This window comes from Octopus bimaculoides, chromosome 14 (assembly GCF_001194135.2).
Source record: "Octopus bimaculoides isolate UCB-OBI-ISO-001 chromosome 14, ASM119413v2, whole genome shotgun sequence".
NCBI classification, from domain to species: domain Eukaryota; kingdom Metazoa; phylum Mollusca; class Cephalopoda; order Octopoda; family Octopodidae; genus Octopus; species Octopus bimaculoides.
The window spans coordinates 41,450,049-41,474,188 of NC_068994.1; the positions used below are offsets into that span (position 1 = coordinate 41,450,049).

At 32.2% G+C, this 24,140-nt stretch overlaps 1 protein-coding gene across 5 annotated transcripts in view; it reads right to left on the reverse strand.

Moving 5' to 3' along the window:
* Nucleotides 1-24,140, reverse strand: part of LOC106880260 (protocadherin beta-16) — a 107,411-nt gene that overhangs the window by 9,100 nt on the left and 74,171 nt on the right. For all 5 annotated transcript variants that reach the window (XM_014930125.2, XM_052973103.1, XM_052973102.1 and 2 more), the window contains 2 exons: nucleotides 23,787-23,937; nucleotides 19,793-20,805 (listed from right to left, as the gene is read on the reverse strand). In XM_014930125.2, the coding sequence (XP_014785611.1) occupies nucleotides 20,735-20,805; nucleotides 23,787-23,937 (222 nt within the window). In that variant the 3' untranslated portion in view covers nucleotides 19,793-20,734. The remainder of the gene's footprint in view (nucleotides 1-19,792; nucleotides 20,806-23,786; nucleotides 23,938-24,140) is intronic.

Genomic DNA, 24,140 nt, shown 5'->3' on the forward strand with positions numbered 1-24,140 from the left:
TATATATACATACATGTATGTATATATATATATATATACATACATGTATGTATGTATGTATATATATATATATATATATATATACATACATGTATATATGTATGTATGTGTATGTATATGTGTGTGTATGTATGCATGTGTATTATATATGCACACACAAACACACACATATATATATCAGTAAGGGATGAAAGCCATTTGATTTTTTTAATCCGGCCTCCAAGCAATTGCGACTGAAAACAGATTTATGCAGTAGAATGTGTTACACTTCTCAGTTGGTGTTTCAATTGTTTGATTTCTAAAGTTTCCAGGCAAATTAGTCTTTATTTCACTTTCGGTAAGTAGAATCTAATTTGGAAATGCATTAGATATTGAGTGCAGACTACAGAGCAATTTTGCATCAATGCATATGTAATGTAGTTTGCAATGAGGTGTATGTGTGTGAGTAGATATGTTAAATACATATTAATGTGTCTATTGTATACATGTATGTGAGAGATAGGTAAGAGTAAGAGAAAAGCAGGGGAAGACAGAGAAAGAAAGATAGTACATCTTATGTACAAGAACACTAGAATGCTAAATGTAAAAATCAGCAGTACAAAAATATAAATGAAACAAGAGCACTCAGAAAGCATAAACCTCTGCCAAGGCAACACCAACGTCCTCTCAACGATTAGCTAGAGATGATTTTAAAAATGAGAATATCTGAAATAAACTTGACTTGCTCTTACAAATGGGAATACTAAAAATGAACCTGACTACTCTCAAAAATTATGTAAAAAAAAAAAAAAAAAAAACGGAAAAATAATCCAGAATCTTTTTCTGGAACTGGGTTAATCCCAAAATCTAATCAGTTTGTGCTAGTCACGAGGCCAAACATCTCTGAAAGTTTCATCCAAATCTATCCAGTGGTTCTTCAGATGTCTTTTCCATGGACAACCTAACATACAAACAAGCACAACTGCAAACAACACCGCCACCTTCACTAAGGCGGAAGTAATAAGAGCAAATCATTAGTCAAGATAAGTGAAAATATTGTCAGTCAAAAAGCATTTCTAAATACAGGGTGTTCATAAATTAACTTTACAATTTCCACACTTTATAGTATTTATTAAAGTTGAGATTTATCAATCAAGTTTGCAACCAATGGAGCCCATGTGGAAGCATTTTAATGTTTCTAATAAAACTTAACTTGTTTGCTTATGTTTTCAATAAACTCTGCTGAGTTATTCACAATTTTCATTTTATTTTTATTTAACTGAATTTTTTCAAACTGTAAAGATAATGTATAGACATCTTGTATCATTGACAGAGTAGTTATTCATAAAAATTGTGACCCACTATGTGTTGTGTGGTTTAATTCTTTATTCGATATATGGGCATTTGTTTTTAACAATCATTGCAAATATTTGTTCAGCTTCATAACAACAAATTATTGTGTCTATATAAATATATGCATTCAAACATGTGTGCATACAAAAGTACATACATAGATACATACAAAAATCCTTATATACATACATCAATACCTATGTACATACATTCACGTGTGTGTGTGTGAATTTATTATCTCAGAATTTGATAGTCTATTCAAAGTTTCACCCTGGGCTGTCAACTTTTGTTATAAAAAATATTTGGATCCACTCTACAAAAATTGAGTTTATATCAGGTAACATTTTTACTACATAAAATATATTTAAACATACTTTACAACTCTTACATTAAGATGTAATGTATGCATGTATGTATGTATGTATGTATTATAGACATGTATGTACCTGTGTGTACATTTAGAAGTATACACAAAATAATGAATCCTCATTCAATAGAAATATTTTATTTGTGCTTATATATACACACATAAATGTGTGTATATATGTGTATGTGTGAGTGTACACACTTATACAAATGCACACAAACATGCATGCACTTGAACACACACACATGTACACACCCATATATTGTCATGAGAATAAAGTTTTGATGTACAATATATTTACAATGGATATCTTGCCCCTTTTATTCCTGTCATTCTTTATTTACTCTTAATTGCTCACCCTCCTATTCGCTGTACACCACTTGCATTTCAAAAAATTGCATTGATTTGATTTGATCAGTCTATATGCAATCTCTCCACCTTTTTATCGTTCTACCACTCTTCCCCACCACTCTTCTAATGCTTTATCTCTCACCTATGTCACTCTTCATTGACACTCTCTCTCTCTCTCTCACTATTACCCTCCTCTATTGATATGCAAGACTCAGTCTTTCTCTATCATCACCTATTTTTATTGCTATCCAAACTGATCATGCTGTTTTCCTAATCAATTTACCAACAACTGGCATATAGCTATCACAGTTTCTCTCACATTACTAGCGTCCCAATTATTCTCTCACTCCTATAACTCTATTTTACACTCATACTCATATTCTCTTCTTTCATCCTTAGTCAACACTCTTCCCATCTTAGTCATGTTTGCTTTGAAAGAATAGAGCCAACATTGAATGCAGAGGATTCTTTGGTTTAGCAATACTTTGATCAGTTTTCTATAAAGATAATGTTTCCCCATGATTATGTCTATAAAATTTACTTTGGGTTGGTTTGTTTGGATATTTATTTTGGAGTTGAAGTCTTTGAAGGTATTTATTAAGATTTTTGTCTTAATTTGCCCTAATTTGTGTCTATCCATGCTTTAGGAAATTGATACACCACCTTTGCAATACACAACACAACAAAATAGGATTCTATAACATAATACACAAGCAGAAACAGAAAGGATTACTGTCCTTGAATGTCTATTGTGTTACTGAATCATCTTTTGAATTCAATGGAAGACAATATATAGACAAATCATTTCAGAAAAACAACCTAAGGAAAACGTGATATGAAAAGTGCTATACAGTTAAAGAGCAAATCCAACCAGTGAAATGGTGTATGAAATGGTAATAACCATAAATCAGTTTTTAACATAAATGATGTTAGACATGAGCTAAAATTATAGCTATAGACAAAAGAATAAACCCTTTCCAGTCCATGTAGGATCAGCTTGAATTCTGAAAGGAGGCAGTTTACACCTGAAGATCACTGTAACCTGAAACTTCAAGTCATGAGAAAAAAATTCCTTTTGAATTAGTGTTGAGTGCTCTCTATCTCTTTCATTGATACACTGTCAATTTGAATGTATGGAACCTGAAAAAATTTTATTAGGTAATAGAAATACCAACAGTATCTTGTTGATATCTGCTTATATTTCTTTATTTATATATTTCTTTGTTTGTTTATGTATTTTCTTTATTGCTGAGTTGAGTCACATTTTCACACAACATCCTTGTCTTTTTTTATATTTTTTTATCTGGCATTTAGTTACAGGCTTTGATATGCCCCGGGCACCTTTAATTAACCCTCATCACTGCATCGGATTTCATTCCTGGCCTACTTTTAAACTGGTTAGCAATAATCATCAACTCAGAGCATTCCACCATCTAATTCTCATCATTTTCCCATTTAACACGACTGCACCTCTTCAAACTTTTCCTTCAATGCAACATTTCATGCATTAAATTCGCAGATATATTTGCCTCTCATCTGAACTTAGACCATCCTTGATTACACATCCAGGAAATCGTACTTATTTCATTTTCATCCAATCACAGAGCTTTCCCTCTAATTTTATTATTGGAATTTTTCTGCTGCGTAGTATGTTACTTCAGCTATCTGACTTGTACAGCCAGCCAGCATCTCAATATATAATTTACAGATTTGTCTTCAACAACATAATAGCTCTCTTTTATTATTTCTTTAAATAACTACCAAAGTATTTTGCTATTCTAAAATATTTTCCCAGTATTTTGTAGAATTTATCTTTTATTTTACCTAAAAATTTCTTTACTTCTGTGTTGCTGTGAAATTCTATAATCTTAGACATAGATGATTGGATCTTCAAGGTGAAAACAAAAAAAAGAAAAAAACTGAGAAAGAAAAAGGAAGAAAGAATAATGATTTTAAACATACAAACAAGACAAGGTCATGGGTTCCAGAGGAAAAGAATTGTCAATTCAATGGCCCTGTGACATTGATTGGAACTTTATTTGTTAAACATTGAAAGATGAAGGGCAAAGTCAACTACTACTGGATTTGAACTTGGAATATAAAGAGCATTTTTCATTAATTGATCTACCATTTCTGCCAAGGCTTCAGTAAAACTATTATAAAAAACATTTGTGTATAGCTGCCTTTCAGAAAAAAAACAAAAACATACTGCATGATTGATCTTATTGATTCAAAGGGGGAAATATCCCTCATGTCCTGGGACAAGAGGATTTAGCCTAATTTTCTCAAAGCCGCCAAAACAATACAAAAGAGCCAATTGTTATTTCTCTCACAAACTGCATTGTAAAGTGAAAATAATCTTTGAATCTTTGACTTAAAAAGCAATCATGGCATAGAAAAGAATGTGTTTATAAATACACAGACATAGATATGCCACACATATCTGCATGTATAGTGAATGCTTGTGTGTGTGTATATATACATACATACATACATACATATATATATATATATATATATATATATATATACACACACACGCATGCACACACACACACACACTCACACACACACACTCGTACACACATTACTTGTTTTAGTTATTAGACTGCAGCCATACTGGGGTATTGCCTTTGAAGAATTTTTTAGTCAAATGAATTGAACCAAGTACTAATTCTTTTGTAAGGCTGGTACTTATTCTATTAGCCTCCTTTGCCTTGCTGCTAAGTTACAGGGATTTAAACATAAGCATACCAGTTGTCAAGTGGTGCTGGGAGATACCCTGTCAAATAACAAGGATAAGTAAAATATATACCAAAGTAAAATAAATATTAGAATCGATATAGTAACTAAAACCCTCAGCAGCTTTGCCTCAGCATAGCCACAGTCAAAAGAATAGCAGAATAAAGATTATCTCCCCTGCAAAGACAAATACTTTTTAAAGTTCCACATGAAATTTGCTGTCATCAGAAAATAGATTTTTGCCAAGGGATTCAGTTTGCTATTTTGCATGGTTTAAAACCTCATCAAGCATTCTGAACCAATGTAAACAAGAAGGTCACAGACATACAGCTAGATGTAGTGAATTCTTTGTTTGGGTTCAAATATTAGGATGTGCTAGACTTAATCAATTATCACCATAATCTGGTATATGTGCACCTTTAGCAGGATGCAGACAGTTGCAAGCACTGAGAGCTTGAAATCTGTGGTTTAGAGGCTGATGTCCAACACCCCTTTCATTAGTTTCAAAAGATCATAGGTACTGACGTTTTGGTTGTGACTGAACCATAACAGAACTTTCCAAAATAAACAAAAAAATAAATATATAAATAAATAAATAAATAAGTAAATTGAGCAAAAAAATAAAGAAATGCAAAAATATAAACCTTTGAGAATATTTTATAAACCTTAAACTATGGTTCTTAAATTTAATCCAGATCTACAAAAACAAAAAAAAAACAGACCTTAATTTTATTCCTTAACCCCTTAGCATTTAAATCAGTCATATAAATCCCAAATATCTTTATCTGTTTAACATTCAAACCAGTCAAATCTGGCCTCTTACACCTACCCTACAGTGTCATTCTAAAAACAAACTTTCACATCATTGAAAGCTCAAAGCTACAAGGTAATAATGCATAATTAATTCAAAGTAACATGAATGAATAATCATTGCATTTGACAGAATAATCTGAATGTTAAAGGGTTGAATGTCCCTCATTTGTTTTATATGTTGTGTCATGCTTAAAATTACAAATATATATCCATGGAAGAAACTGAACCTGTGTTTTATGAGTTTAAGGCCCAATACTTTAACTGTGTTCAATTATCTCTCATATAGTATAATTTAACTGCTTTTTTCTTTGTTTATGAATCTAGACTTCAAAAAATATTTCCATTAAGAAAGACTTTCTGCAATAAAGTGTTGAGAATAATTTAATTGTTGAAAGAAAAGTTAATAATAAACTATTTCTAGCATTATGTAAAAGACAAAAATGTGTAAAAAAAGAAAAAAGTAATAAATCAGAAGAAGAAAGAAAATACTTTGTTATTGACAATTCTGATTATAAATGAATGAATGGATAAGATTTATATTGCATACAAATAGCTTCAAGACAGAAAGACTGGGCTGGTAGCACTGACAAAGTAAATATATTAAATCCCACAAATGAAATATTGGTTTCCTACTTTGCTTCTAGTTGTTGCTTTTTTTTATGGTTTAGTCTGAAGAGGAAGAGCAGACCCTGATACTCTTTTTAGAGCTTTGAGCCTTCCAGATGGAAATTACCCCCAAAATGGAAAATTAGAGGGTAAAAAATAAGATTTTGTAACATTAATGTCTGAAGTGAGAAAACTGCTGGCAAAATTTAAACTAAGTCTCAGGTCTTTTTCTAATAAAATATTTTGTCTAATATACTTTAGATAGGAAAACTTCCTGGGGCAAATATCTAACCTGGATAAAAAACCCACAGCCCAAATTAAAAAATCTTTGGGATGACAAAAAAGGAACAGAAATATTACTGAGCTGTATCTTGTAAAGGTCATTATGCCAATAATAATCATGTGCACTGGTTCCATTTCACTTCTTTTATTATTAAGCTAGTTTAAGGTGGTGAGCTGGTGGAATTTTTATTGCAAATGCTTAGCAGCATTTCGTCTGTCCTTATGTTCAGAGTTCAAATTCTGCAGAAGTCAACTTTGCTTTCCATCTTTTTGGGGTTACTAAAATAAGTACCACTTGAACACTGAGGTTGATGTAACTGACTTACCCCAACCCCTGGACTTGCTCGCCTTGTGCCAAAAATTTGAAACCATTTTTAAGCTGATAATTTAATTAAGCTGACAATCAAAGTTCTTTTGTTGCCATTCACATTGATTTCCTTCAATGGGATAGTACAGGGCTCAGGCCTTTCTCTTTGCGTCAAAACCTGACCACAGAGCCAGCCCTCTGCTAGTTTACTATAGATTTGACAAAACATTTTACTACGCTGGGCAATGCATGGTTATCACATGAAACACAATAATTCCTTGTTCTAGCATCCAAGGTTGTTTTAATAGTATTATAGACCAACCAGACAAAGCAAAGCACTGAGACCTCAACATTTGCAACCACAATATACATAGATCTTTACTGGATCCCCAGGCAACTACCCATAGTTCTTATGCTTTGAGACAGGACTTCTCACATGTAAACCATAGACAATTGATGTACAAAATAAAATGGAAGAAATATTTTTACAGGAACTCAGTTTTATTAATGATTACAAGTTAAAACTAATTCTAGCTTTTTATATTTGTCTTATGTTATAGTAGAAAATACTTGTCAAAGGTACCATGCAGAGGGACTGAATGTAGAATCTTGTGGTTGGAAAGCAAATTTCTCAACCACACAGCCATTCTTGCACCTAATATGTGTGTGTGTGTGTTTACATTTGTTGTTAAATCGAGTATTGTGTTCCACTATGTCTCTAAGTTAACAGTTCAATATCTTTGAAGTTTCATTCCCCGGTAAAACTCCATGTATTTTAAACATTTTCTCCTTATGTTCTATTTAAGGCACAAAAATTGTTCAGGCAAATTTCCCTCCCTTAGTTAAAGACCTGAAAACTGTGCAATCTGACCTCATTTTTGAGGCTTTTTTGTAGTGAAAAAGAGTTGTTGTCCCAAAAACATATTTTATTTGGTAGCTGAAAGATTATTAAATCTTTTTATACCTCATATGTCAAAATTGGCTACTCAGTTTTCGAATCCATAAGGAATATACAGAAACACACACACACACACACACACACACAAACTCTGTCTTAAATATATAGATACCAATATTGTTTATGTAAAATATCGCAATATAGTTGCTTTTTATATTTAGTTTACAAAAGTCTTGTTGTGAACTTGTGTGTTATAACATATCTTGGGAGGGTCATTATGTCAATAAAAAAATAAACACACACTGATTCTATTTAGCTTCTTTTATTATTATTATTATTATTATTATTATTATTAACATTATTGGTGAATTGCTGAACCATATAACCAAATTCTAACTAATTCATTGTTTGATTAAGTATTCAGATTGATTGACCAAATGATTAATCAAACAATTGATTAGTCAATTGGTTAAATGGTTAAACAACCAGATAATGATAATAAAAGACAGGAAATAGAAGCAGTACATGTGTTTATTATTGGCAGAATGACTCTCCTGAGATACAACAAAAGATAGAAATAATATTTTCATATATATATATATATATATATGAACTAAATGAATAACTGTTTCTGACAAAGACCCAAGATCTGAAATTTCATGGGAGTAGGTTAGTCAATTAAATTGATCCAGTATTTGGCAGCACATTATTTTATTGGACCCAGTGGATTAAAATAAAGTGGACCTCAGAACTTGAATTCAGAATGTAAAGAGCTACAACAAATGCTGTAATACGTTTTGTCTATTGCTACCACTTCACCACCCTTGTATACAGTATTAATAATACAATTAAATTATATTGAGAATCAACAATACAATAAGTTGTAATTGAAATAATTTCTAGAATATTGTTATGAGAAAAGGAAGACACATAAATTTAGTCTTGAGGTGAGTCTACTAGTCTGATTCGATTCATAGTTGCAGCTATTTTACTTTGCATTGGTAACATTCAAAAGAACAGCATGAATACCACACAAATTCATTTCCTCTCCCCCTTTCTCACTCTCTCTCTCTCACTTACTCTTTTATAAATCTTCCTAAGAAAGAAATCAATTTAGAGAAGAAATGCTTAATTCCATATTCCACAAATTTCGAATGTAGCTATTAGGCAAAATGTAGCAAGGAATGTAACTTTTTAATGCAAGGGTGGCGGAAGAAATATGACTACATTAAAACAAAAAAAGCAAAATTAAAATTGAAATAAAAATTAAAATGTATTCATTTAAAATTATAAATTGCAAATTGTAAATTGCTAGTATTGTATAAGGGATTGAAACAAAAAAGTTTTCTTCAGGCATTCACAGTCAAAAGGGGTGAAGAAACAACACTTAAGCAGTAAAGAACAACTACACAAACTAAAAAAAGCAAAAAAATCAATCTAGATAATAGTAATGGTTTAAGAGAAGAATTAGTGAAAAATAACAAAAATTCCTCTTCACAAAATGAATGGAAGCATAAAAAATATTTTTGATTCAATAAGAAACCATAAGTATGACACAGTTGTTCATAAAATAGCCTGATTAAGAATTTTCTTTCAATAGAAAATCTAACACAAGTATACCTTCTAAAATAGATGGTGTCATGGAATTACAGAGAAGGAATAGAGGCTTCTAATTTGTTCATTTTCTTTAGAAGGTACATATTTATAAAATATTTAAGTATGTATTTACACACTCATATGTACACTCACATAGACATAAATACAGACATACCTTTATCTATGTGGGTGAAAGACCCTCAGTTATGGCAAAGCAGAGTTTCAGTTTTCAATAAATCAATGAAATATTATGAATACTTTGCTTCATATGCTGAGTATGCCTCCCTTGTTGTTTGTACTCCAAAATCTGAGGGATAATATGTGCATGTGCACGTGTCTATATGTGTGTGTGTGTGTGTGGGTGTGTATGCATGCAGATGTGTATGTAAATGCAGACAAACATACACAATATATCTATACCTATATATAAATATATATATTTACATATATATATGTATATGATGCCAGGCAGTTTGATTCAACTCCACATTACCTAAGGTTTCTTGAGCATACTATATATATGTGCATATATGTGTATCTGTAAGTGTGTATGTATTTGTGTGTCAATGTGAGTGTATGTGCATACATACAATGCTTGCCTAATGGTAGTTCCAATGGGCATGCATAATTTATTTGTCAAAAATATGCACTGGAACTAAGTTACTTCTCTTTCATATAATGTCTACTATTTTTGACACCCAATAATTTTCACAGTTCTCAGGCACTCACACTCTATCAGAACATATTCCAGGTATTTCTCACTATTCATTGCCGTTCTTAAGTACTTCCAGCCTATATTTTGTATCCATGATATTTGCTCTGCCTAACTCTCTTTAATGCATTGTATAAAGCCTTCAGGTTGTGCTTGAGAACATCTTTGTTGTAAAGTGCCTTAAAATTTTCATGACCATATTTCTACTCTAATTACTCTGGTTATGTGTTTCAATTAATTTTGAAAATAATCAAGAATCTTCTTTATTATGCAAATATTTGGAACATAACATCAAAAATGGATTTTAGATGAAATTACAATGGATTGTCTTTATTTGAAGATACTAGTATGAAAACCATACAGCTTTTGAATATTGTATTCATTAGATTTCTCAATGGAATCTTGTATGAAGATTTTTAAAATATACTATAAAACCATAACCAGAAGGTGACTTTTGTATTTTTTACCCTTTTTCATTTAATTCTTGCACAGGGTAGCACATCATGTCCTTAAGCAAGGCACTTCATTTCATGCTGCTCTGTCTGCTCACCTGACAATAAGTTCCAGTAAAAGCAACAAGTGTGATGAATTGAGAGGAAAGTCTTGTACATTAAGTCGACTAGGGTAAAAATCCCCTTTGGTCATGAATGTCCATAGGATTGCACCTAGAAAGTTACCCTCCAAAGCACAAGTTTGGGCAAGGTTGTTTTATGGTAGGCCAGCAGTTGCCTGTACATACCAAACTCCCCTCTCCATGCCACCCATGTTATCCAAGAGAAAAGCAAAGGTCGATACAGCTTGGCACCAAGTGATGTTGCAACTCATTTGTACACCTGAGTGAACTGGAGCAACATGAAATAAAGTGTTTTGCTCAAGGACCCAACACACAGCCTGGTCCTGGAATTGAAAGCACTATCTCGTGATTGTGAGCCACTGAACCATGCACTGTTGAGAAACTTGGTCTAAATACTTGCAACAGAAAGGGTTGCATTAAAGGCACACATAAGCCTGGTGGTGGAACTAAAGTGTGTGATGCTATTACCTTGTTTGTACTAAAAGGGCTAATATCAAAATTTTAACTGACATTTTAAAAAATATGCAGATATATTGAACTGTTTGCAAACTGATATTGTGATAAAATAATTAAATGTCAACGAAAGAATAAACCAATATGATATGAATTGTAGAGTTAATATAGATTGAAACACTGATTTCAGTATCAAATGACAATAAATCTGAGTTGAGAATGTCAGAATATTTGTTTATATCACTAAAGAAATAAATTTAGATGAAAATTAAGAAATTCATCATCATCACTATAGCACATAGAACATATAACAAGAATCTCACAAGCTTATAGTGAAGCCATTTTTCAGTCACTGGACCTGCAAGAAATAGCAGCCAAGGCTCACCCAAATCATAACCAATCAACTTAAAAAAAAACAGAAATTGTACATCAGGTAAGCATCGTCGTCATCGCTATCATTGTAGGTGGTGTCACTGTGGCATTATTGTTGTCATTGTCATTACCGTTGGGCTTCTTTAAGTAGCTGTGCACCAAATCACTCACAAGTCTTTGGCTGGCACTGGGCTATAGTAAAAGACACTTGCACATGCAGTGGTACTGAACCTGAAACCCCATGGCTGGGAAGCAAACTTCATAACCACGGTGCCATATATTATTACCTATATCCCTCTTACTACACAGAACCATTTGACTTTGTTTGCTACCCTTCATTCTTAATACTATCCTTTCTACCCACTTTCACATTGATAACTCTCAACCATATATCATCTCCATCTCTTTCTCTTTCTCTGGTCCTTCTCCTAACTACTGTACCATCGTTAATATTCTGCTGGTCTTCATCTTCCCATTTTTCTGCACTGACAGTCATTTCCTACCTTGCACCAACTCATATATATCGTAGGTCATTTTCCCACTTTTTATACCCCATCCACTACATCCACTCTTCAACCCTAACCCAATTTGTACAGTTTCTATCGGCTCTCCCCTACTTTTCCTGCTTATTAGCCCTCAGCACTTGTTCCTTATTAAATTCATTCCATCACCCATTATCCATTTTTAACCATCTCTTACTCTCCTGTACATTCTTCCAGCCTCTACCCACCTGTACTCCCCGTTCTCTTGTTCCCACTCTCTTTATGCACCCCATCCCCATTATTTTATCTCTTTCAAGCTCTAATCTGATTACTTACACCTTCTCTTCTGTAATATGAGTAGTCAAATAGCTCCTCTAAAGCCGTAACCTATTATGGCTTCTACTTCCATACTTAAGGCTCTCATCTTCAAGTATAAGCTCACTTCCCTTTCTACAGTAGCCCCCATTTATTTGAAGGTCTTGTTAGTGTTGCAAGCTGTCTGGTGATCTCAAAGTGATAGTTTCATGAAGTAAGTACCCAGTATGTGCTGTAAAGTGGTTGGCACTAGAAAGGGCATCCATGCCCAAATAGAAACAGTAGAGCACAATGCAGTCTTGGGACCCACTGGGTTTTGTCAAACTGTGCCAGCATGGAATATGGACTTTGAATGATGACAATGATGATGATGGTGTGTGTGTGTTTGTCTCCTTGTTTTGACATTGTGTGACAGTTGTAGACAAGCGTCATTGATACACAAACAATGTTATTTGTCTCTCATCTTCCATAAAATCATGTCTGGCCATGAGAAAAATTATTTTGCTTGAAAACAGGTGATGGTTGGCGACAGAATGAGCATCTAGCCATAAAAAATATAGCTTGATGAACTGTGTTTCTTCAATGCAAGAATGTAAAAGGGGTTGTGAAAATGATGATGGTAATTACTTAAGATAAACACGCAATGTATATTGAATTAAAGCATTTAGAGTTAGTTTCATAACATTAAGTATATCAAAATAAGAACTGTTCCACATGACTTATTAATATATTAAAGGTATCTTTTCTTCAGGGATTATCTCTTATATGAGCAGGTGTTTTGATACTGTATCTAATTAGACATCTGACCTCTGCTTAGGATAAACACCCTATCTGAGGCCCCTGTAACTGTTTTGGAGGGAAAAAAAATAAACATCAATGAAGTACATTGAATAGCTGCTGTAAGTTGCTGTGGCCTATCTTCTCTTAAACCTACCTGGTCACTCAAACTTATGATTAAAAGGACATTCCATCTGTGGCCACACAAACATTTTATGAATATGAAAGGCTACAGAATCTAAAATGTCTTGTCCTTATTTAAGATGGTTGGGTACAATTTGAGGTCAATGTAAATGTTTTGCTAGCCATTCATGTGACTAAGCAGAGGTTCCTTTGTCATTTTATATACCGTAGGTTAACCTTTATGGCAAACTGGCATACAGCCTTCTCTAAGTATGGATGATTGACACTCCTTAACAAAGACATTATCAAACACATGCTCAATGCCTAATGCATTAAACAGAGCAATGAGTGGTAAAGAAATGAAAAAGAAATTCTGAGAGTGATAATCAAGTATGAGAAATAAACATTTGTTTGAAATGTAACATCCATTTAGTTGTCAGACATTTCATTGTTGTTCTATGACGACTACACGTGAATAAAAGATATTGACAGCTATTGATTTATCCAGCTCTATTATATGGAATATTATATAATTTTGGAAATGAATATGTATATTTTTATTTGATATTATTTTTCCATTAACGACTCCAATACTCGAGTAGTACTTTATTCTATCGACATCAGATGAATGAAAGGTGAGGTTAACTTCTACAGGATTTGAACTTAAAATATAAACATTTGGAACAAATACTGCAAAGAACATTGTCTGACACTTATATGTTTCTGCCATCCACTGACCTTAGTCTATAAATATAATAATGGTTGGTCTGTCCACATTAATCTGTAAGGAGAATAGGGCTGGTTTCCCAGTTTTTCTGGTGTATATATTCCTCCTAGGAATATATACACCAGTCCATTGCAGGGTTACTTATTTTTGCCAGCTGAGTGAACTGGAGCAACATGAAATGAAGTGCTTTTCTCAAGAACACAAGGGATTGCCTGGTCCAGGAATCATGAGTCCAACAACCTCGCCATTAATACATGCACCTTCACATAAATATAATATTGTGTGTTTGTTTGTCCCTACCGCCGCTTGACAAATGGTGTTGGTTAATTTACACCCACCTAATTTAGTGACTAAAATGTAACCAAAACAATAAGTACCAAACTAAAAATTAAGTACTGAGGTTGATTTGTTTGACTAAACTTTTCAAGGCACTGCCATAACATGGTCACAGTCAAATGACTGAAACAAGTAAAGAATGAATGATATCCAGTAGCAAATTGTTACAAAACTGGGAAAATACTGAGAAGCTCTGATGAAAATCTGCTGGGGTTGGCAGTATTTAGAAATCTGTTGTTTTGCAGTCATAATTAATAGCATCCCTTTAATGAATGCATAAAGAGCAAACAAAATATATCCCAATAAAAAAAAACAAGAGAATTACTTTACTATACAAAAGAAAAAGCCAAATACAAAATAAGCACAAAATAAAACAGTAATATAGAACTAATAATGGAATCAGTCACTGTATTATCCACAATTACTCCAAAAATAAAGCTTGATAGAACAAGCTTAATGAAAGATCAGTGTAGAATTGTTTCAATTATTAATAAAGAATATATGAAGCGGTGAATTGCCATTTTTACTCTCATAGACAATATTAAACGGTCAAGAAGACCGTTTGTTTCATTTATATTTTTAGAGATGTAGAATGTATAGCTGAAACTACCCACATCTTTGTTTCAGTAATGGACTTGCAGAGGCAGGCAGATTAAATTGTTTAGTGTTTTGAACTGTGAAATGTGTATATGGACAATTGATTGAATAGCAGCCTAGTAACTAATGGGGTATCAGCGCCTTTATTAATGCTATCTTGTGTTCCGGCTGAATTTATGCAATTTCCTAAGGCAAAGTTTAGTTAGTAGCAAATATATGCAATCAAGAGGTGAAACTAATTACAAGAAGAATGTTTGCTTTTTATTTAAAGTAATAAAAATTTCTATTCAATAATGATTACTTAATTGATAAAATGAATTATTAGTAGGATAACTAAACAAGTTTATCTAAAATTTTTAAAATTGCAAAAGCATTGTTCAGTTTTCTTTTGGATTCATTTTTATCTCATTCTTGCTTTGGTTACTTACTGCTACTCAACCTTTGGCAGCGTGGCTAGGAAGTTTTCTTTGCAACTACATGGTTTCAGGTTCAGTCCCGCTGCGTGGCACCTTAAGGAAGTGGCTTCAGCCATAGCCCTGGGTAGACCAATGCCTTGTGAGTGAATTTAGTAAATGAAAACTGTGTGGAAGCCTGGTATACATGTGAATGCATGTATGCATGTGTTTTTTTGTGCTTGTGCTGTGTTTGTTCCCCAGCTTCTATTTGACAACAAGTGTTGTTTTTTTTACATCCTGTAACTTAGCAGTTCAACAAGAAAGACCTGTAGAATAAGTATCAGATTTAGACAAAATAAATCAGAAGTACCAGGGTCAGTTTGTTTGGCTAAAATCTTCTGAGGTGGTGCCACAGCATGGCCACAGTGCAATGACTAAAACAAGTAAAAGATGAACGACGAAAATACTGTCTCTTATATTGTAATTATTAAATCTAAGACATCGAATTTCATACAAAAGTTATCTTTAATAATAATGTAATTATCTCTTAAAGAAATCTTAAACCATATACCACAAAAAAATCTATTATTACAATAAGTAAAACTGAAAATGCTATCTCACAGCTGAAAACATTAAAACACAATCTTTCAAAAAACTGAGAATGCTAAAATATAATTTGGTAGCAACCTAGACCACTAAAATACTATCTACTAAGATACTGGTTTCAAATTTTGGCACAAGGCCAGCAAATTTCGAGGGAGCAAGTAAGTTGATGACATTGACCCCCAATGCTCAACTGGTATTTATTTCATCAGCCCCAATAGGATGAAAAGCAAAACTGACCTCAGCAGAATTTGAAACTCAGAGCATAAAGGCAGATGAAATGCTGCTAAGCATTTTGCCCTGCCTGCTAACAATTCTGCCAGCTTGCTGCCTTACTGTCTGGTCCCAATGTGCACTACTTTTGGCAAGTGTCTTCTACTATTGCTCTGGGCATACCAATCCCTTGCAAGTGAATTTGGTTGAAGGAAATTGTGTATAAACCTGTCATATATATATATATATATATATATGAGTATGTGCATGTATGTGTGTGTATGTGTGTGTATGTGCCTGTATGTGCGTATGTGTGTCTGCACATGTATGTGTATATGTATGTATGTGCATGTGTGTGTATATCTGTGTATCTTTGTTGTTTGTTATTCCTTCAGCATTGCTGCTTGACAATTGGTGTTAGTTTGTTGACATTCCCATAATGTAATAGTTCAGTAAGTGACTGATTGAATAACTACCAGACTTTAGAAAAATCAAAAGCACTGGGACCGATTTGTTCAACTAAAACCCTTTAAGGTGGTGCTCCAGCATGGCTGCAGTTCAATGACTGAAACATGTAAATATATAAAAGATTGGTGTATATCTACTAAAATAACTTGGTTATCAAGTGCACATTTGATACAGAATGATTACAGAATGATGACAAATGATCTAGAAATTAAGAAATTAATGAGCTACTGTTGAATAAATCTAACAAAAATTAAGAATTTTGTAACAAATCCAAAACAGAAGTAACAATGAAATAAATATTTTACAAATAAGAATTGTAGAATAGCTTGGAAAAAATGTCACTTGTTAGATGTGAAGATGGAGTAAAATGTCAAACATGACAGTCAAAACATGAAACAAAGAATGACACGAAAGGTGGTGCTTTGCTGTAAATGCTTTTGGCCAATCATTATAGAATACAGTGATTGATTTATACAAATGTCACAACTTAAGAAGGAATCAATTGAAATATATTATTTCCTGAAAAACAAAGCCCAAACTGTTTTGAGTGTGAAAGCTAAATTCCATAAACAAGTCACCTTTTTTCTAATCTTCTTGCATAAATATACATAGCAGGCGACCTCTTTGATGCAAAAGTGATATCTCCTTGATCAACCTGTTTAATAACCTTGGTTAGGTTTGATTATGCAGAATGAAGGTACAGAGAAAGTTAATCAAGTAATTAAGAACAGCTTGTTGGGTATTTCTCACATATACACTATATTACAGTCAGGTTGGTTATTGAGGAATATTGTCTACTAAGGAATGTTGTTTTCAACCGCTCTGTGGATGAGTCAGTAATTTTTTAATGATTTATTTGTGAAGAGAGCAACACGAGTTTGATTAGTGAATGAAGTTTTAAATTTGTAAGATTTGCTGGAAAATTATAATTAACCAAGAACAAAATTTAGACAGAATGTTCCTATCAATGTTGCAGTATTTTTGTCCTGCTTAAGTTTTGTTTGCTATTTTTTCTTCTATAAGGTGAGAGATACTGAATTTTAAAATGGTTGTAATATCATCCAAGATTACTCCTGACATGGTTAGGTATTTTTAGAAATTTGAATATACAGTTGCTGAGGCAGCATTCTACAGCAATCATCTAAGCTGGTGATTTTTAAATGGTGTGCTGCTGCATCACACTGGTTCTCTGTAAGAAATCTTATAAAATTAAGGCTTTGGAAAGTCCTATAATAATACTTGAGCATCTTGAAAAATATACCTTTCATTTTATTTTACACATATATTTCCTTTTATTCTTTTAAGTGTTTCAGCTTTAAAGCTGCAGTCATGTTGGGGCACCACCGTTGTATGATTAATAAAATAAAATAATAGGCCTTTTATTTTTCTAAAATTTTAACTTCTATTTTTAAGAAAAATTTTCTATACAAAACATACATGTAAATTTTATTTAATTTCATCTCTAGTATACCACAAATTCAAAATAATTAAAAGCCATTTATATAATCTATTTGCATATTGAAACATGCAGTGTAGCGACCTGACCACCTGTGAAAATATGGCAAAATGAATGTTATGATGAGTGGGACACTTAATGAATATATATATATATATATATTTATATATATATATGTATATATATATATATACAGCTTAATCTCTCAAGCATTTTGTAGTTTCTAAGTCCTGCTCAGCTGTCCTTCTTACCTATCTAATACTTTTTCATGTGTCATTTGCCTCTTCTGCTCACTACAACATGTGTGTAGCTTATTGTGTATGTGTGTGTGTGTATACATATATATGTATATATACACTCATACACATTCATATATAGAATATAAAGAAAGTCAGGAGATATGATATGAATATATTTATTTCACTAGTTGATATCTAAACGATTACAATCATATCATAGCCAACATCATGGAAAAATGATTTATCTTAGTATATAACAAATTATTTTGCATGTCTTCAATAGTGTATACGTTATAAATTATATAGTATTATTGTATATTTTACAAGCTAATACAGAATGAATATAACCATGATATTCTATGAATTTGATGAACTAGCCTTTTATACCGGTGTTAGTTCATAAAATGTACAGTAATACTATGTAATTCATAACATATACACTATTGCAGACATGTAAAATAATTTGTTATACACTAAAATAAATTATTTTTCCATGATATCAGCTGTGATATGAATATAATCATATGGACATCTACTGGTGAAATAAATATATTCATCGCATATCCTCTGACTTTCTTTATATTCTATCTACTCCTAATGAAATAATTATTACTAATTAGATTTACAGGATTTCAACTGCATAGGACTATACATTATACCCCTGTGACTTGGTTTACTATGTGGTTGGCAGCCTGGTTCACTAAAGGAGCTTTTTTGTTAGTACCACCAGATAAAATAAATCCATATATTGTGCATTAAATAAATCCATATATTGTAATATATATATATATATATATATATATATATATAGGAAAATAAAAAATAATAATAATAAGGCAGAATGCTAAACTGAAAGCATAGTTTAATATAGATGTGCATAAGGAGGACTAAAAAGGATTTCTAACCGGCTTTCATTGCATGGCAAATTTTCAAGAAGAGGGGAAATGAAAATAATGTTTTTTACAAAAATATAAAAAATATATAAAAAAATGAATATACCAATGCATTATATTGTCTTTGAGTTTTTAAAGTTCAATGGTAATCCATGTAGATAATTGTTAGATAGATTAGGATGCATGGAATTAAGAATCATGTTGTGTTTAAAAAAGGCTGAGAGTTTATGTGTTAAACAGGAAGTGTGGTGTCAAGACAGGAAGTGTGTGTAAGGGAAGACAATTCTGTGGGTTTTTATTCTTTAGTTTTAGTAAAGAGTAAAAACCCACAAAATTGTCTTCCCTTACACACACTTCCTGTTTAACACATAAACTCTCAGCCTTTTTAAAACACAACACCATTCTTAATTCCATGCATCCTAATCTATCTAACAATTATCTACATGGATTACCATTGAACTTTAAAAACTCAAAGACAATATAATGTATTGGTATATTTATTTTTTTATATATTTTTGTAAAAAACATTATTTTCATTTCCCCTCTTCTTGAAAATTTTCCATGCAATGAAAGCTGGTTAAAAATCCTTTTTAATTCACCTTATGCACATCTATATTAAAATATGCTTTCAGTTTAGCATTCTGCCTTATTATTATTATCTTCTATTTTCCTATTATTTCTCCACGTGCGGTTAACGCAACTCCACCATATATGCATGTATGTGTGCACATATATAATGAAAAAAGGGAAAACACACACTTACCTTCAATTGGCCGGGGAACAGTTATTGAATGCCGCGTGGTTTCTAAATTGATGTAGGTTTGATAGGTTTGGTTATTGTATTCAAAAGTTCGATAGTATGGCAATAACAAGTAAAGATCTGCTATTATTCTTTACAAATATATTGAGTGTGTTGGTGCCTTACAGTGCATTAGTTTTAGATATCAGACTAAGCTCAAGAACCCTCTTCTGTTTCATCTTTTACAATCAGATTTTTTTTTTTAATATATAATTTCAACAAATGCCTTCAAAGGTCTGATATGTATATAATTACAGAATATGTATGTGCTCTTGTTTTTTGGGTTTTTTTTTTCGCTTTTATTTATTCTTTCTTTTTTTTTTGAAGTTTTCGAGATGTACTTCAATTCTTTAGTTTGTTTTTTGTTTTTTTGTTGTTTTTTTTTTTCTTTCTTTAAGTATTGTAAAGAACTTCATCCATGCTGCCTTCAACTTATGAACTCCGTTAAAATAAAAGACGAAAAAATGTTTGTGAACATAAACAAGTATTAGTGTTATGTACAAGTTATATCAAAGGCTATATCACTTTTTTTTCAATTTTTTTTTATAGTTATAGGTATTGTATAAAACATTGTCCTCCATACATTTCAGATTTGATCAGAAAATTACATTTATAAGGCTGGGATAGTACAACATATGTTACAGGGTGAGTGCGTATGATATTTACACTGTATTGTTTGAATGGAATGTATTAATGATATAGTTTGGCATACAGACAGAACAATATTATCAATATAGTAACAAAAAAAATGACAAGCTGGAAATATATATATTCTCAGCTTGTATCATATCTGGAACAGTATACCAATTATTTTTATCAACAACAATTTCATAGTGTTTGGCTTTATTGGGTGTTCTCTTTTAAACTTGTTTTAGGTAGACTCTAAAGCAACTGAATATACATCTTTCATAAAGGTTTGATAACGGTTATAGGTTGTAGATTAGATCTGGGCTTGTTCACCAATGGAGTGCAGGAATCTGAAGAAGTAAAAGAAGAAAATAGAATGGTAAATAAATGATTTAAAACTAACTTTCTTAAGCAAAAAGATAGGTTTCAGAAAAGTTTTAATGAAAGTATTCAACACTTTTACAGGAATTATACTTGTGACTCATCATATAGATGTTCTTATTTAATTACTTTCTTAAATGGATTTACTTTTTAATTTCAAAGATCTTGAATTTGTTAGAGAATCTCATAATGTTCTAAATATGAAAGTGAAAAAAAAAAAAATCTATAATCACTGTGAATATTTGGCTTCAGGAATTTTAAAGCTTGTGAGAGACAATTCCATAATTAAGGCAGTTCTATATTGAAGAAAAAATTATGTTTTGCAGTAACTAGCTGGATTTAAAGTTAATGGACAGACAAGATTGCAACGAAAGCACAGAAATAATATTGAAAGTTAATAATATTGAAAATTGGTAGATTATTTCATTAGCAATGGAATCACAGAGTTTGTAAGAGACTGAAAATGAACCAATCAGAGAGTTCGAAGAGAAACTTAATTTTAGAGGGAAATTACAGAAGAATATTTTATTTTAGTTTCATGGTAATGAAGACAGAGAGCAAGACAGAAGAAGCAGAGGAGATATAAAACTGATAACCATTCTAAGTGAATCGCAATTTCATTGGAAAATGTTCTGCAACACACTATGGAAACTGAACTATCTGTAGTGTGAACATAAATTACAGCTCGTGATACTATTCAATGAAGATAAACATAAAATTTATAAATAGGTACAAGGACTCAAATTTTAACAGGGAAAAATAAATGATTATACTAGCCCCAATATTTGTCTCACTGGTACCCTATTATTTTGACCCCAGTGGAGTGGGGTGAAAGGTTAAGGTAGCCTTGGAAAGATTTGAACTGAGGACTTAAGAAAACTAAACTAAGTAGCATAAGGCGTTTTTTCCTGATACCCAGATAAAACTTCTAAATAACAGCAAATAGCAAAATCCTGATAAAAGACTGTGGCAGCATGACTGCTACTGTTCTTAGAGCATAGATTGTTGGAACAAGATATGTAGTACATCTTTTACTGTCTGCTGCAAGTGTAATTTGTAGCTGAAAGCTGATGATGATGACAATGACGACGACAGCACTGATGAATGTACATACCAGAAAATGTAGATGGTAAAGTTGACAGGGCAATTGTTAATCATCTGAGAGATTAGAAGTTCATGTCCTTCTTATTACAAGCAGCATGCTTTGCCTATGGAACGACATTTTGCTTGCAGTCCCCAAGTGTATCAAGCTTTAAGTAAATACTATTTCAACATACTTTAATAGTATGCTCAGAGGCACAGAAGTTAAATATGCTGTTGACTTTGCTATACTGAGTTCCGTTCCTCCTATAGAAAAAAAATTTCACCTTGGATAGTCTGGCTCCATATTCAGGGAGAAATTAATCTTCAAATCATGGTGAATAACAAAACTGAAGAGTGATTCAGAAAGAATGGAAGAGCCCAACAATAGAAAATATTCTTATGTTGATATTCTTTACTCGATTTTAATAATTTTCTGAACACCACCTTTAAGTGTTTTAAGCCTATCATATCAACCCCAGCACATTTTATAACTCTATCAAATGGTTAGGTGACCCTTTGATATGAAAGGGTGATTTGATAAATCATTTTACACAAACATAACGTGTGTGCGTGTGTGTGTGTGTATGTGTAGATATACATACATATAATATCTATATTTATTTTTATCTGTGTATATATATATGCATGTATATGTCTGTACATATGTATGTATATTTGTGTGTGCATGCACGCATGTGTGTGTGTGTATATATATATATAACTATATGTATATAGTTGTGCACGAGTGTGTGTCATTTATTTAGACTGGTCAAATGCCCTGCTATTTTGAAGTTTACTCAATGTGTAGTTGATTCTTCAGACAAGATAACTCAAGTCATTTTCACAAAGTAGTATTCAAATTGGGGCCATTTTAGAAGCACTATCCACGCTGCTACACAGTAAGATCGAACCTGGAACCATGAGATTGTGAAGCAAACTTCTTAACCACATACACCTATGCTTGTGATTCACGATTGTAGCTATAACTGAAATAATTAATCCATTTACAGCAGTATCCTGTTGACATTTTTTCTCTGAACAAAATTATGCTTCAGCCTGAATTCAATTTTAAATCTTAATTCTAATAAGATTAATTTTGCTTTATATTCTACACATTTGATTTGTGCTGATTCTTCTTCTAGATCAAAATCTATTTTAATGGATGCATGTGATCAGAAAGTGGGAGACAGTTGTTCTCACCAAACCAAATGTACAAGAATCATATTCTTTTTTTATTCTAGGTGTGTATGCACTTTATAAACAAAATACACCATTTCTTTTTCCTTTAATCCATTTCAGTCTTTAGACTGCAGCCTTGCTGGGGCATCATCTTGAAAGGTTTACATCAGTGATTCTCTACCATTTTTCACCCACAGACCCTTTGATTCCTATTTTATTCAAATGGACCCTCATAACCATTTGATATTTGAAAAATCCTATTATATTTTTATAATTGATTATAATTAATTATAATCATTTATTAAGAATTGTATAAATAATTGTTAAAATATTTTGTGTATTGTAGAAGTATAATCAATTTATTGCCAATAAATTTTAACATCAAAATCCTATATGGACCCTCAACGATGATGATGATGAGAAGGAAGAGAATGTAGATGATTATGATGATGATGATGACAATGGCGATTATGATGACAATGATGATGATGGCAACAAGGAAGAAGATGCAGATGATAATGATGACCGTGATCCTGATGATGATTATTATCTTTTTTCTTTTCTGTTTCATAGGTTCAGAGGTTTTCATTAGGTCAGCTGAGTCAGTTGTCCAGTAATTTAACTTCATGGATACATGGTAACTTTGCAAGCAGGGAAGTTAAAAATATACAGGTATTGAGTGACTCACCTGGAATCTCTTCATACTCTCCGGAGTCACCTTCACTCCAACCATGTCCGAAATCAGTATGAGAAGACAGAGTCTCTCTCCTAAGACTTGGAATCATAAGTGTACTATCTTCTAGTATGCTGTCTGTAGTTGCTATTCGCTGGATACACATCTGGAAGTAAGGAAAATAATAAATTGGTGTAGAATAACATGCATGTGAGTGATGGGTAGAGGGAGTATCAGATAGAAAAGGGTGATGTATGTACATAGGAGTGAAAAGAAAACCATGTGTGTGTGTGTGCGTGTGTGTGTATATATATATATATATATATATATATATATATATATATATATATCATATATGTATATATGTAC